The sequence below is a fragment of the Tamandua tetradactyla genome, chromosome 12 (assembly GCF_023851605.1).
Source record: "Tamandua tetradactyla isolate mTamTet1 chromosome 12, mTamTet1.pri, whole genome shotgun sequence".
NCBI classification, from domain to species: domain Eukaryota; kingdom Metazoa; phylum Chordata; class Mammalia; order Pilosa; family Myrmecophagidae; genus Tamandua; species Tamandua tetradactyla.
Genome location: NC_135338.1, coordinates 35,649,646 through 35,662,283, shown reverse-complemented (window position 1 = coordinate 35,662,283; position 12,638 = coordinate 35,649,646). Strand labels below are relative to the sequence as shown.

The window sequence follows — 12,638 nt, the reverse complement described above, 5'->3', positions numbered from 1 at the left end:
TTTCACTTTTTGCCCTTTTTTTCATTGTACCTATATAGTACTCAGTGACCCACAGTCAATGGCCCAGGAGTGGACGGGTTGGTGTGGAAGCTAATATTTACTAAACGCCTCCTCTGCTCTGCCATTTAAATCTAAAGCAGGGCAATCAAACCCACCTCACACTTGAGATGGGTATCACCACTCTCACTTTACTTATCGAGGAGAAAATGGAAGCTCTGAGGGTAAGAGATTCAAGGCTAGAAGACAATCTGGGATCCGAACCCAAGTCTAGCTCACCCCCAAACCTGTGCTGCCTGTCCACTCCACCATGTCATCTCAACAGGGCCCATGACAACACTGCAACAAACACCCAAGGAAGAGGCGCTTGTGGGATAGCCTGGGAAAACAAGCACAATGAATAACTGGGAAAATATGGGCTTATGTCCAACCAGCCAACTGATAAGAGAACTTTAGGAACACAATCTTTTGGTAAGCCAGTGTAGGCAGGACATATCCCCACTACACATGCATTTAGTAAGACACGTCCAGTTATAATAGAGAAGTTCTTTCACATCAGAATGGGGTGTGCTCTCAGTTCTGAAGGGAGAAAACAAGAGAAGGAAGGTAATGTTGGAGAGGAAACCAACTGATTTTATGAAATGATGCTTAAGGGTAAATTTTAACCTTATGTGTCTTGGAGAAGGTGAAAGGCAGCCGGAAGAAGGAGGGGGTGACAAAAGGAAGATGATCCACTGCCAAGCAAAATTTCCCCATTAAGGCCAATTTGCTTGGTTGGAGCAGGTTCAAATGGGCAGCAATTCTGAAGCCAGCTGGATGCACTTGAATAGTTTCTGCAAACACACCCAAGAAATAAGGTGGTCCCCTCTATAGATAGAATAACTTCCCTAGTAAGGAGGCCTCCTTACCTAATATTCCTCCTGGCAGCTTGAAAGTCCACAATAAGACCACATAGGGGGTTTTATTTTACTGTTTCTTCCAGTATCAACCAATGCACATTTTCCTTTATTCCTTGGATCCTAGCCAACCTAGTTGTTCAACCAAGGTGATTCGTTTCTTATTCAGTACCAAAGTATGGGTTAAAAGAAAGGTCTTTACAGAGAGGGGATTCTTGAACAACTCTTCGGTGATCAACCAGCTGGCTGCCCTCAGGAGTGAGGCTCACCTGCAAGCAGAATTGCTTTTGCCTATTGGGTCACAAAAGCATCACTTTAAGCCAATGGTTTTCAAACTTAAAATTTAAAAAGAGTCCAAAAACTCTTTCTTCAAATGAATCTGTTCACAGAAACCTGATATATAAACCAGTAAAAAAGTAACTGTTCCCATTTAGGAAAGTGGGACAAGAGGAACATCCCCCTCCTTCCCAGAGTCTCTCACCATCCCCACCCCCACCCCAAGAAGCACATGGACCATCTTTATGGAATCCTGAAGCCTGCTGGAGCATGCTTTGAAAATTCAAATGGTATCTCTAAATCAGTGTTTTCTAAACAGCATCAAGAAATAAATGCATGCAAATAAAAAACATCACTACTGCAAGCCAGTCCAATGCCTAGGATACCAGTTTTCCCAAAGGTCGTAGGGCCATATTAGGGGAAGCCACCTGCCCAAATATGCCTGCTGCTTGTATCATGTCCCTTGCCATTCAGACCAACCCCATCTAGGTGGCTGACCTTGCAGCGTCCTTGTTTTAAGTGAGAACCAAGCTCATCATCATGGGTAGTGTGGTTTAGTGGTTCTCAACCAGCATCATGGTGCATGGGTGGATTTCAAACCAGGTATGAAATTGGTTACTAGGAATATTAATATTGGTAAAGTACCAATATCTGTGAACGAAGTACTCTTTCTCATTTAGTACTCAATTGTATTAAATAATACTTAATAATGCCACTCTCATTCACCTGCATGGGACATGCTTTCTTGAATGGGAGTAAAAGGGGTGAATCAAGATACAGCTAATGCTTAGTGAATGCAAGAAGCACCCTATATGCTGATGGGAGAATGTCTCTTAGAGGAAGTAGTTGAGATGCACCGGCAGGGCAAACGAGAGTACTGGCTTTGGAATTGGTCAGACCTGATCTCAAATGCTCATGTACTCCATTAGCCATATGACCCAGGGGCAATATATAACCTCTCTGTCCAGGGTTCCCCATCTTTAGAATAGTTTGCTACAGGGTAAGGTTTATAAAGCACCTTGCACAGTGTCTGGCACTATCAGAGTAGATGGTCAACAGACACTGGTCCCACCCTCTCCTTTTCTAGATAGAAGTCCCAACATTAACTCTGGGGAGGAGAGCCTGCCTCTCACTGCAATCTTCTCCCCTTTGCACACATCCATTTTCCACTTACACTCAAAGTTGGTGAGACTCAGCCTGCCAGAGCAAGGTTTGCTTAAGGCATCATTAGCCAGTGGCTGAACTTCCACCGTGAATGCCAGTGCAAATCCCATTCATATGCTTCCCTCACTGCCCCAGTGCCCAGAGGGCCAAGCAGCATCTTCCCAGCTGTGCCCAGAGTCCAGGACCTGAGAGCCCAGCACCTCTACCCACCTCACTGTGAGCTCCCTACCCCATAATCCAGGTGACAAAAGCCTGGCCTATTGTGTGCTGTAGTTTTGGGCAATGTCAGGTCCAAGACTGCTTAGTTGGGACTATTCATGAGAGATGTCTGTGGGTCTGTTTTGAGTCTTCACTGTGATTTGGACATGGAATTTTGTGCCAACTTAAAACCTCACTGTTAGCTGTAACCTCCAACAGATGTAAAAAGAACTGCCATTCTTGCAGCCTCCAAGACTTACTCCATCCTTGGAAACCCCCCCTCCTCCTACAAACTTAACTTAGATGATGCCCAGATAATCCTCAGAAGTGTGTATATTGCCCCCCACACACATACCCACCTTGTGTCTTAACCTTGGGAGAATAATCATCAATATTTGAAACTTCAAACACTAATCATTTCCACTCCAAAGGACCTTTGGAGGTAATGAAAGACAAGGGCTCTTTAATCTACCACAGATGAACTCACCTCGTCTCCTTGCTCTGGCAGAGAAGAAGCTGGCTACTCTGAGGTCCTCGCATCCCAATTCTCCATTTCAGCACAAGTCCTCTGCTGCGCAGGGAGCCTCACAAAGCAGCCACACTGGATGACAACAGATAACAGCCAAGGCAGAGAGGAGTGTGAGCCCCTGACTCCACCTGCCTGGCTTCGGGCAGCTGAGCCATGTGGGATGATGTGTTGGGACCATCTCCAGTGTAGGATAGTCTCGAGATAACGAGCACAGAAACCACTTCTCAACTGTGTCTTTTCACAATCTCATGACCAACAATGTGAGAGAGCAACCTGTCCAGTATCTGCAGGAGGGGCCGAGTGGAAACATCTCCAAGTGGCATGGAAGTCAGACATGTATAAGCAGACCTGCCATTTCAAAGCCCCTTCCTGGATATTGTCTCATGGATCTTGCTAGCTCCTGATCAGAGCAGAACTGTGCCTTCCCTCCATCTGATAAGGAGGAATGAATGAAGTCATCCTCTATTTGGCACTCTTGGGTCCTCTCTTGGGGGTGGGTAGGTAATGGGTAGGAATGAAGATAATGAAAATCAAGAGTGCATCTCTGGATGTTCAGAATGGAACAATCTGGAAAAGTAGATAGATGCTCACAGATATGGGACCAGCAGGGCCGAGCAACAGCATATCTTTATATTCAATGCTCCTAACACCATAGAGCTCCACGAGAAAGCAGTCTGCAGAACCGTATACTTGGTGGTGCCCACCAACAAATATAACTATGTATTTTAAGGCGAAAGGGTGACTTTCAGCCCCTTCTACCCACATGGCCACCTCTGCCCAGAGGAGAGAGGAAGCTCCTCCCTTCTGTAAAGGAGAAAGAAAGAGGAGGTGATGGTCTGGTTGATCAGTGCCCAGAACATTTGTGAGCCACGGTCTACGAGTGGCAGAACCACTGCATGTTAGATCTCAGCACACTTGCTCAGTGCTCTCTCTTGCCCTCTTGATTTTCAGGGCTTCCTCCCTCCAGAGGCAAAGTCAGCTGTTCCCACTCCCTTCTTCCAGTTTCTGTGACTGCAACTGAGCACGCCAGAGTCCACTCCAAAGACCCAGGTAACTTGGATTCAGTGGGGAGACAGTACAGAGCAGGAATAGAAAAACCAAGCAAATGTACTTAAAGGAGGAAGACATGTTCAAGCCCTAACCCCTGGCCCCAAGGGTGTGAATCCATTTATAAACAGAATCATTGAAGAAGTTATTAGTTAAAGCAAAGCCAAACTGAATGAGGGTGGGTCTTAATCCTACCTGAATGGAGTCCTTATAAGGGGAGGGCTGCACAGAAGGAGTGGAAAAACCAGAGGAGGAGACAGAGACAGACAGATGGCTACATGACAGAGGCAGGAAACTGAGCCAGAACCAGAACACAACAGATTTTGGAGAAAACACGGCCTGCGAATACCTTGATGAGAGACAATAAATTCCCATTGTTCAAGCCAAACCATCCTTTGGTATTTTCATAGCAGCCCTGGCAAACTGGGATATGGAGGAAATCCTATGCTGCCAAAAGGAACCCTATAAGAGGTCCACGGCCATCAGCATGGGCTACACAGGACAGGATCGCGACGTGTTGCACACTGGCTAGATACAGACAGGAGCTCACGTGACCATGGCATTTCAACAAGAAGGCAGGCTGTGGCCAGGGCATCCTGGAGCTGTCACATTCCCCAGGGAGAAGCGAGGATGCCCTGACACAGCCCTTCCTACCTGGAGGCCTCAAAGCACAAGAGTAATCTCAGGCCACTAAAAACTAGCAACATGACTTTAGCCTTATTTCCCTTTATTTCTTCAATTTTTTATTATATGGGTCAGAAAATAAAGAGAAACAGAGTTCTGCTGGCCCTGGATCCAGCCACACCTGAAGCTAGCATCTACCCCAGACATGCAGGACAAATGAGCCTCTGGGGCTTCTGCTTTTGTGACTTGCATTTCTTTCACTCCCAAGAGTCCGGGGAAATACAGCCCATGGTTCCTTGTTTCCTAGATCTTTGCCTGCACATCATTTCTTCCTCCCCTCTTCTCTTCTCTTTTCCCCAAAAACTATTTCCTATACCCGCCCTCCCCACAAACCCCATCCTTTTTCCGGGTTGCCTATTCAGGCAGCCCTGGCTCCCTCCTCCCTGGACACTTCCACAGGTGGCTCTAGGATTTGGTGATCTTGTGCCCATCAGGCCCTGCCAGTCTGGAGTGTGGCTTCAAGCCTGACTCCTCCACGTAAGTGTGGCTTCAGGCAGGAGTCACTCTGCTCTCTGGGCAATGGGAACAGCGACCAGACTGGCCCCTCGGGTCCTGAGGGTGCAGTGAGCTAACACAGAGAAAGCGCAGGGTGCCTGGCAGAGACTAACCCCTCAAGCAGCGCTGTTTATTATTTTTTCACCCTTAGAAAGTCACTCACCAGTGTTGAAAGTTATCAATGCCAGTGCTTTCTTTCCCCAGCCTTGAATGATTTCGCCTCTACGTGCCTTTCAGGACTGGCCACACCAACACCAGTTCGGGAGAGAATTTGGGGAAGGTCAGTGGGAATCAACTTATTCTACACAGAACATCATGCCCCGTTCCCTTGAAAGGCAGACTTACTATCAGCAAGGCCTGACATCAGCTTCGGTTTCCCAGAGAGAAGCATATGGCAGCAATGGCCCTCTCCTACCACCGTGCTTGCGACTCTAGAGGGCTGTCCTGACACAGGGCAGCGGTTCTCAGGGGGCCTCAGACCAGCAGCATCGGGCGTTGCCTGGAAACTTGTTAAAAATGTAAACTCTCAGGCCCCACCCCCCACCTGCTGGGTAGGTCCCGCAAGCTGTGTTCCCACAACTCTCAAGTCATCCAGAAGGTTCAGGGGTGCACTTAAGTTTGGAAACCGCTCATTTTGGGGGTTTACAAATATTAGGTAAGTTCTTAAGTGCGGTGTCTTGAAGCCCATGTCTTCTGCTTCCCAAGTAAGGGGCTGTTCAAAGCAGCCATTACTAATTTCTAATTAGTGGACATTTTAAGGGGAAAACACAAAAAATCAAAACTACCGGCTCGATACTTTGCAGGTGGCAGTTCACAGTGCATCTCCCTAAGCATGAGTCGATTGCCTTTTCTTTTTTTATGTCATTTTTCAACTTTTTATTGAAGCACCGCCTGCACGCAGAAATATCCATACATCGTAAGTGTAGAGTTGACTGAATTTTCACAAAATGAACACATTCATGTCCTCGATCCCCAGATCAAGAAATCAAACATCAGCAGCACTCCAGGAGGCCCCTTGTGTCCCTCTCTAATCACTATCCATGCCCCCATTCATTTCCTTTTTTAAATGGGAGGAATATTTCAAGTAAGAAAGATTATCTCGAAAGAGAGATCACCTCACTCACGCTGACATCATTTCAGTTTCGCCCATTTCTTTTGGTGCATCTATTTTATGTAGTTACGTAGTTTACTTAGAAATAACTTCCAAATACTCCCCATCGTTCCATACTCTTCATAAGCATCATTTAAAATGATCCCACATTATTCCGGTACATCAAAATGTTAATTATTTTGCCATTCCTCCACATTTAGGCTCTTTCAAATTTTTCACTTCTGCAATGAGCATCTTGCACCTATTTCTTCTCCGGAATTATTTCCTTACAATCAGCGCCTAGAAACAATGTTATGTACCGAGTCAAAGGCCCTGTGCATTTTATGAGGACTTTTTAAGTATTTGTGCTGTTTATGAAAAATGTCAATCCCATTTCATTTGGGGGAATACTTTGCAAGCATTTTTTGAGCTCCTCCCAGCTCCTTAGAATTCTTCCCTCCCTATCTACACATGAACTCCGAAAAATATTTTTGGTAACGTTGGGTAGGAGTGGTATAAATTACACACCCCCCTTCGTTAGGTGGCTACACCCCAGCAGGGACTCGAGCTGGGGGTGGTGCCCATAGCGGGATGGGTGGGGCTGGGGGGTCAGGAGACAGTAAACCTTCCCTGATACAGGAAGCTCTTAGTGGTCAGCAAAGGGCCGGCAAAGCCCTTTCCACTCCTTAGAAGAGCTGGGAAACCTGGTGGAGGGGCATGGGGAGAGAACACAGGGGAGGCCCAGAGGAAGAGACTGAGTTAAAACTCACAGGCATCCAGCTGCCCAGAGCAATCACAGGGACAGGCGCTGATGGGGCTGGACAGGCCTGATTATTTATTCATGTGCTGATGTGCTCCACTCCCCAGGGGACTTTCTTCTTCCCCTTGAAAGGTGGGAAGCACCAAGAGGGTAGGTAGGGTGGTCTGGGGTGAGCACAGAGCTGGGACTGGCTCATGTAGGGACCTCAGTGATTCCCAGGAGAAAGAGCGCCGCGGAGAGCCATTTGAGGTTGGCAGGCCTGCACCCCACAAGCCAGAAAGTCAGGCTGGGAGCATAAGAAATCAAGCTGTGGGGTTTAAATGAAATCCTGGAGACAGTGCAACACAGTGATAGAGAGAACAGACTTTGGAGCCAGATTCCCTGAGGAGGTTGTGAAATCTGGGACAAGTTGCTTAAGCTCTTCCGTGCCTCAGTTTCTTTCTCTGTAAAATGTGGGAAATACAGTCCCTATGTCATGATGAGGATTAAATGAGTTAATACACAGAAGATCTTTGGATGAGCACACTTAAATCTAACCTTGTCGATGCTTTGAGTGCCAACGCTTTGGTTTGAAGACACTTGTCCAGGTGGAGAAAGGGTATGAGGGACCTACTTTCATGCCACTGCCAGGCATTAGGGAGCAACCAAGACCCAGCCTCTACTTTGCTGGAGCACTGCGAGCCCCTGCCCTTCCCCTCCAGCTTCGCAGTCGGAGCAGAAGAGACTGCAGAGGAGAGGGCCTCTGAACCTCTGAGCACTGTGGCCTCTGGCCACAGGGCCCTGCTTTGGACTGCAAAGGCCACTGTCACACCTGGAAAGGAGATATCCTGAGGGAGAAAGATGTCCCTGAGGGATAAGATTTTTAAAGGGGAGACCCTGGAGAACAAAACAAATTCCACTTTCAAATTCTCTCCACCGTGGCCCCTGCAGATGGAGCCTGGACTCTCCCTACATGAACCACCCATCCTCTTCCATCCCTCTACATCACGCCACAGGGTCTTTCTTGTATGTCTGCCCCTTGCTTGGCCTTGTCTCTCACGAGTCTCTGGCTGGAGAAGCTGAACACAGAACAAGAAACTGGTAGTAAGGGCATCTCCTGTTTGGTTTACTGTGAGGAGCTATCTAGAATCTCTTACTTCCCTGTGACCTCCACATTTCCATCTGTAAAATGGGACTTATTTACTTTTCCTCCCCACTTCAGAGGGCAACAGTGAGATATGTGCCTGGGGAAGGGCTGCTGCTCTTTGAGCTGGGCTTTATACCATGAATGCTTACTGTGTGCCTGGTGCTGTGCTAGGCAGGGACGTGGGGTGGGGAGAGAGACAAATAGCAAAGAGTCCCAGCTGTCAGTGCCTCCACAGCCTAGAAGCAGAGGCAAAGGGGTAACACCAGTGACAGAACTCATACTGTCACTTGCAGACATGGGGGCTGGGAGTAGGATTCCTGGGGATCTCTGAGGGGCAGGGAAAAGCTCTCAGAGGAGTTTGCCAAGCACTTGCCCTTGGGGTGAGGAAAGGCATTCTAGATGGAGATGTCAGAGTATATCAGGGCTGGGGAGCAAGATCAACTGCACAGAATTCAGTAGGAGGTAGGGACCTCAGCTTGGTGGTAAGGCTTCACCTTAGAGCCAGACTGCCAGGATTGGCTGTGTGACTTTCTGCAAATCAATGACTTCTCTGTGCTTCAGTTTCCTCATAGGTATTACTGTACTATAGGTCCTGCTGTTGTCAAGATAAAATGAGTTATATGCATAAAGCACCTAAAACAGTGCTTGGAACATACTTAGTGTTTAATAAATGGTAGAGATGATGATGACATGGAAGGAGCTGGGATACCAAATTAGAGCAATGCAGTCGGAGAACTCTAATCACTTAATCCTGGGGGATAGAAGAGGTCTGTGAGACCAAGGCAAATGGGACAAACCTTAAGCACATATTCAGGAATCAGGCTCTTTTAAGCTGCACCGTTAGGTTTCAACAATTTGCCAGAGAAAGAAGTGTTAGGGTGAGGGGCTGTAAACGAGCCCTTCCTCGGCTACGCTTCCTTCTGTGAGGCCAGAGCGGGAGGGGAGGCCCCGACACGCTCGAGGTGGGGACCGCCCTCTGCCCTTCCTTGCCCGGGCTCTCCCGTGCGCACTCGGCTCCGGGGTTCTCCGGCTAGCGCAACTCCAGCGAGGCGGGCCGCAGAGGGAGACAGCTTTTCTCACAGGTAGGCAGGGGGAAGGAAAGCCATGGTCAAGGACGCGTCGCCAAGGTTCGGGGCGTGCCCATCGGTGTTCCTGAGCGCGGCCGGGTTGGAGGCTGGCGCGGACTCGGCGCCGCTGGTTCCCGGCCGTGCGCCACCAGAGGGCGCGCTGGATCTCAGAGAGCGCGGAGCGCGCGGCGCCGGGGCCGCCCGTGGACGCGCGGGGGCGGGGGTGGGTGTGCGTGGGCGAGACGGTGCATACCTCTGGGCACTCGTGTGCACGCGAGGGGAGGAGGGAAAGAAGAGAGCTGCATTCCCCACAGCCAGCACAGGGCTCGAGGGCGCAGGGTTTTCCAACCATTTCTATCCAAGCAATTAGAGCAGAGAACTTAGAAAAGTGATATTCCTAATAAAGGAAGCTAACATACTACTTACCATGTACCAGACGTTGTCACTCAGTCCTCACCACGACCCCAAGAGATAGATGCCATGATTGTCCCCATTTTACAGATGGAGAAACTGAGCCTTGGTGTGTGCCACAGGTCACACAGCTGGCAAGGGGCAGAGCCTGGGGTTTGAACGCCCAGCGTCTGGCTCTAGAGCCTGTGCCCTTAACTGATGTCCTTTGATAACACCACACTAATAATCCATTTTCCTACTTTCACCTGAGGGTAAATCACTTTCTCGCTAGCAGACCACCGACCGGGTAAGTCCCCTAAATTTTTCTCTGTAGAAAAGAAGTTGTGTAGCTGCATTCCCACTTAGCAGACTGGCATCACTCCAGCTGTTCAAAACTTAAGAGACAAGAGTCGCCAACAGATTCGGACTTAATTAACGTTTACTGAACACTTGCTCTGCCAGGAACTGAGCTAATGCAATGAGAACTCAATAGGTTCTCATTCAGGACTCCAAATGATGTGTAAATGATGTGCTTATTCTTATTCCCACTTCACAGATGAGGAAACAAAGTCGGGGGTGAGTGATTTTCCTTGGGTCATGCAGTTAAAACCTGACTCATCTACCAATCCCCTATTCATTCATTCATTCACTCACTCAGCAAACATTCATGGAGCACCTGGTCTGTGCCAGGTACCATTCTTGGTGCTGGGCCCACAGCAGTGGGCAGAACAGACCAAAGCCCCCACCTTCCTGGTGCTTACATGCCTCATCAGCTGTAGGGAATCCCCAGTGACACTCAAGAACCCAGTCCTTGAGTCTTGATTGTTTATGAGAAGACGCCATGTGCACTGAACAGAAAGGAAAACAAACTTTTTGTACAGGGTGACATATATGAGATGATATTCCAATATTCCAAATCTTCATCCAGATGATAGGGTGGTGATGGCATTCACTTTAACTTTTTCCCACAAATGGGCTCATCCATCACACTTTTTTTACACTCAACCCCCACAGGGGTCAGGCCTAAGTAATACCATGGCCATGCACTAGGGCAAAGTTCACCAGTCACAGTCCCACGACTGTGTTCTCAGCATCCTCATCCTCTACCTTAGTGAACTTATCTGTGGGTACTAGTCAGGATGACAAAGGTGTCTTTGGTTGGCAGAGGCCGGGCAGCAAGCAGGCAGGTGTGCCCGTGGCCTCCACTCCTCACCTGCCAGCCCCAGCTCTGCCAGCATCATTGAATACTGCCAAAGCCCTCAGTCACTGATGTACTGCCCTCTGATTTCTGGAGAGGGGCCAGGGTAAAGGGAGAAGCAGTGTCATGCTTCCATCCAGCCGTGTCCAGGTGGCCCATGACAGTGGCAGGCAGAGGTCGTCAGCCTGGTCGGGAGTCACACGTGGCCTGGTCCCTCTCACTCAACAGTCATCCCACTAAGGGCCTCGATGCAGCTGCCAGTGTACCTGGCTCATCTGTGGGCTCCAGGTTCTGGGAGGGAGAACATTGATTCACTTGGCTTAGGATATCCTGGTTTGGAAGTGAACAGAGTGCCAAAGCCAAAAACTGTGGAGTGATCCAGTCCCTCACTGTGAAGTTACAAATACATATGGACCTGTTGGCTCCTGCCATTCTAGGAGATTGAGGCCCCTGCAACAGGCACTTTGGGACCTCCTGGTTGGCCTTGTAAATCCTTCTAAAACATGTTCAGCTCACCAAAGTTATTCTGAGCCCACAGACTTTCATATAAAGTGCCTTGTCTCTTTGGGAAGACCATAAACTTTGAGAGAGCGGGGCTTTCTGAATCCCCTTGTATCTAGCACAGTCCATCCACAGTCAAAGGAAGCTGGGCGCGTTGGCTGGCCCGACCCACAGCTTGAGGAAGGACGGGCTTTAAAGGAATAGAGGGTCCTTCTGGATTGTTCAGTCCAGCTTATGAGGGTAGGAAAGGAGCAGAGAGTTGGGACAGATGTCCTATCTAGGAATGGAGAGAAAACTTCGCTGGAACCTCCCCTGGGTGGATATTTCAGAAATTAGAGTAGGGTGGTGGATGGCAGTAAGGATGTGGAAGAAGAAAAGAAGCCCCAACATCATTGGCTAAGAGAATATTTGTTTCCCCTGGTAACAAGTGCCCCAGAAATGGAGTGAGGAGGGAAGGTTAATGTGCTGATTTGGAACTACGTATCCCAGAAAATCATGTTCGTAAACTCAATCCATTCCTGTGGGTGTGAACCCACTGCAAGGAGGAGCTTCTGATGAGGTGACTTCAGTGAAGGTGTGACCCAACCCATTCCGAATGGGTCTTAATCCTGTTACTGGAGTCCTTTATAAAAGGATGAAATTCAGACAGAGAGAAAGTCAAAGGGAGCAACCAAAAACTGGAAGTCAGCAGAACCCAGAAGAGAAAGGAGAAGCCAGGAGAGGCCGCCCATGCACATTACCATGTGACAGAGAAGTCAAGGACCAGGGAATCATCTGCAGAAACAGAAAACACCATCTTCTGGGAAAAAGCGTCGCCTTGATGACACCTTGATTTTGGAATTCTCATACCCTCAAAAACCATAAGCCCAATCAATTCCCATTGTTGAAGCCAACCTATTGCATTGTAACAGCTTTAGCAGCAAGGAAAATAAAACAGAGGTGGTATAGAGGGTATTATTGTTCTTATCAAGTTTGTCTGACTTTCATTACACCTGCCCCAGTCACATGGCCCATACTTGCCCCAACGTATAGCAGCATTTCTCCTAACTGCCAAGTTTCATTTCCTTGTACCCACCTCTTTTCTCTCCCTTCCCTCCTTCCTTCCTTCCTCTCTTCCTCCCTCCCTTCCTTCCTTCTCTAATAATTCATCATTAAGCTAACCTTTTAATGAGCACCTACTCTGAGCCAGGTACTGTTTTAGATGTTGAGGACCCAGCAGT

General features: G+C 48.4%; 1 protein-coding gene across 2 annotated transcripts in view; it reads right to left on the bottom strand.

Moving 5' to 3' along the window:
- Positions 1-12,638, bottom strand: part of ESRRB (estrogen related receptor beta) — a 182,632-nt gene that overhangs the window by 129,747 nt on the left and 40,247 nt on the right. Inside the window, exon 1 of one of the 2 annotated variants that reach the window (XM_077123143.1) lies at positions 3,019-3,127. The exons of the other annotated variant lie outside the window; for it this stretch is intronic. Coding sequence (XP_076979258.1) covers positions 3,019-3,071 — 53 coding nt within the window. The 5' untranslated portion in view covers positions 3,072-3,127. Of the gene's footprint in view, positions 1-3,018; positions 3,128-12,638 lie in introns of those variants that run through there. 2 annotated transcript variants of the gene reach the window in all.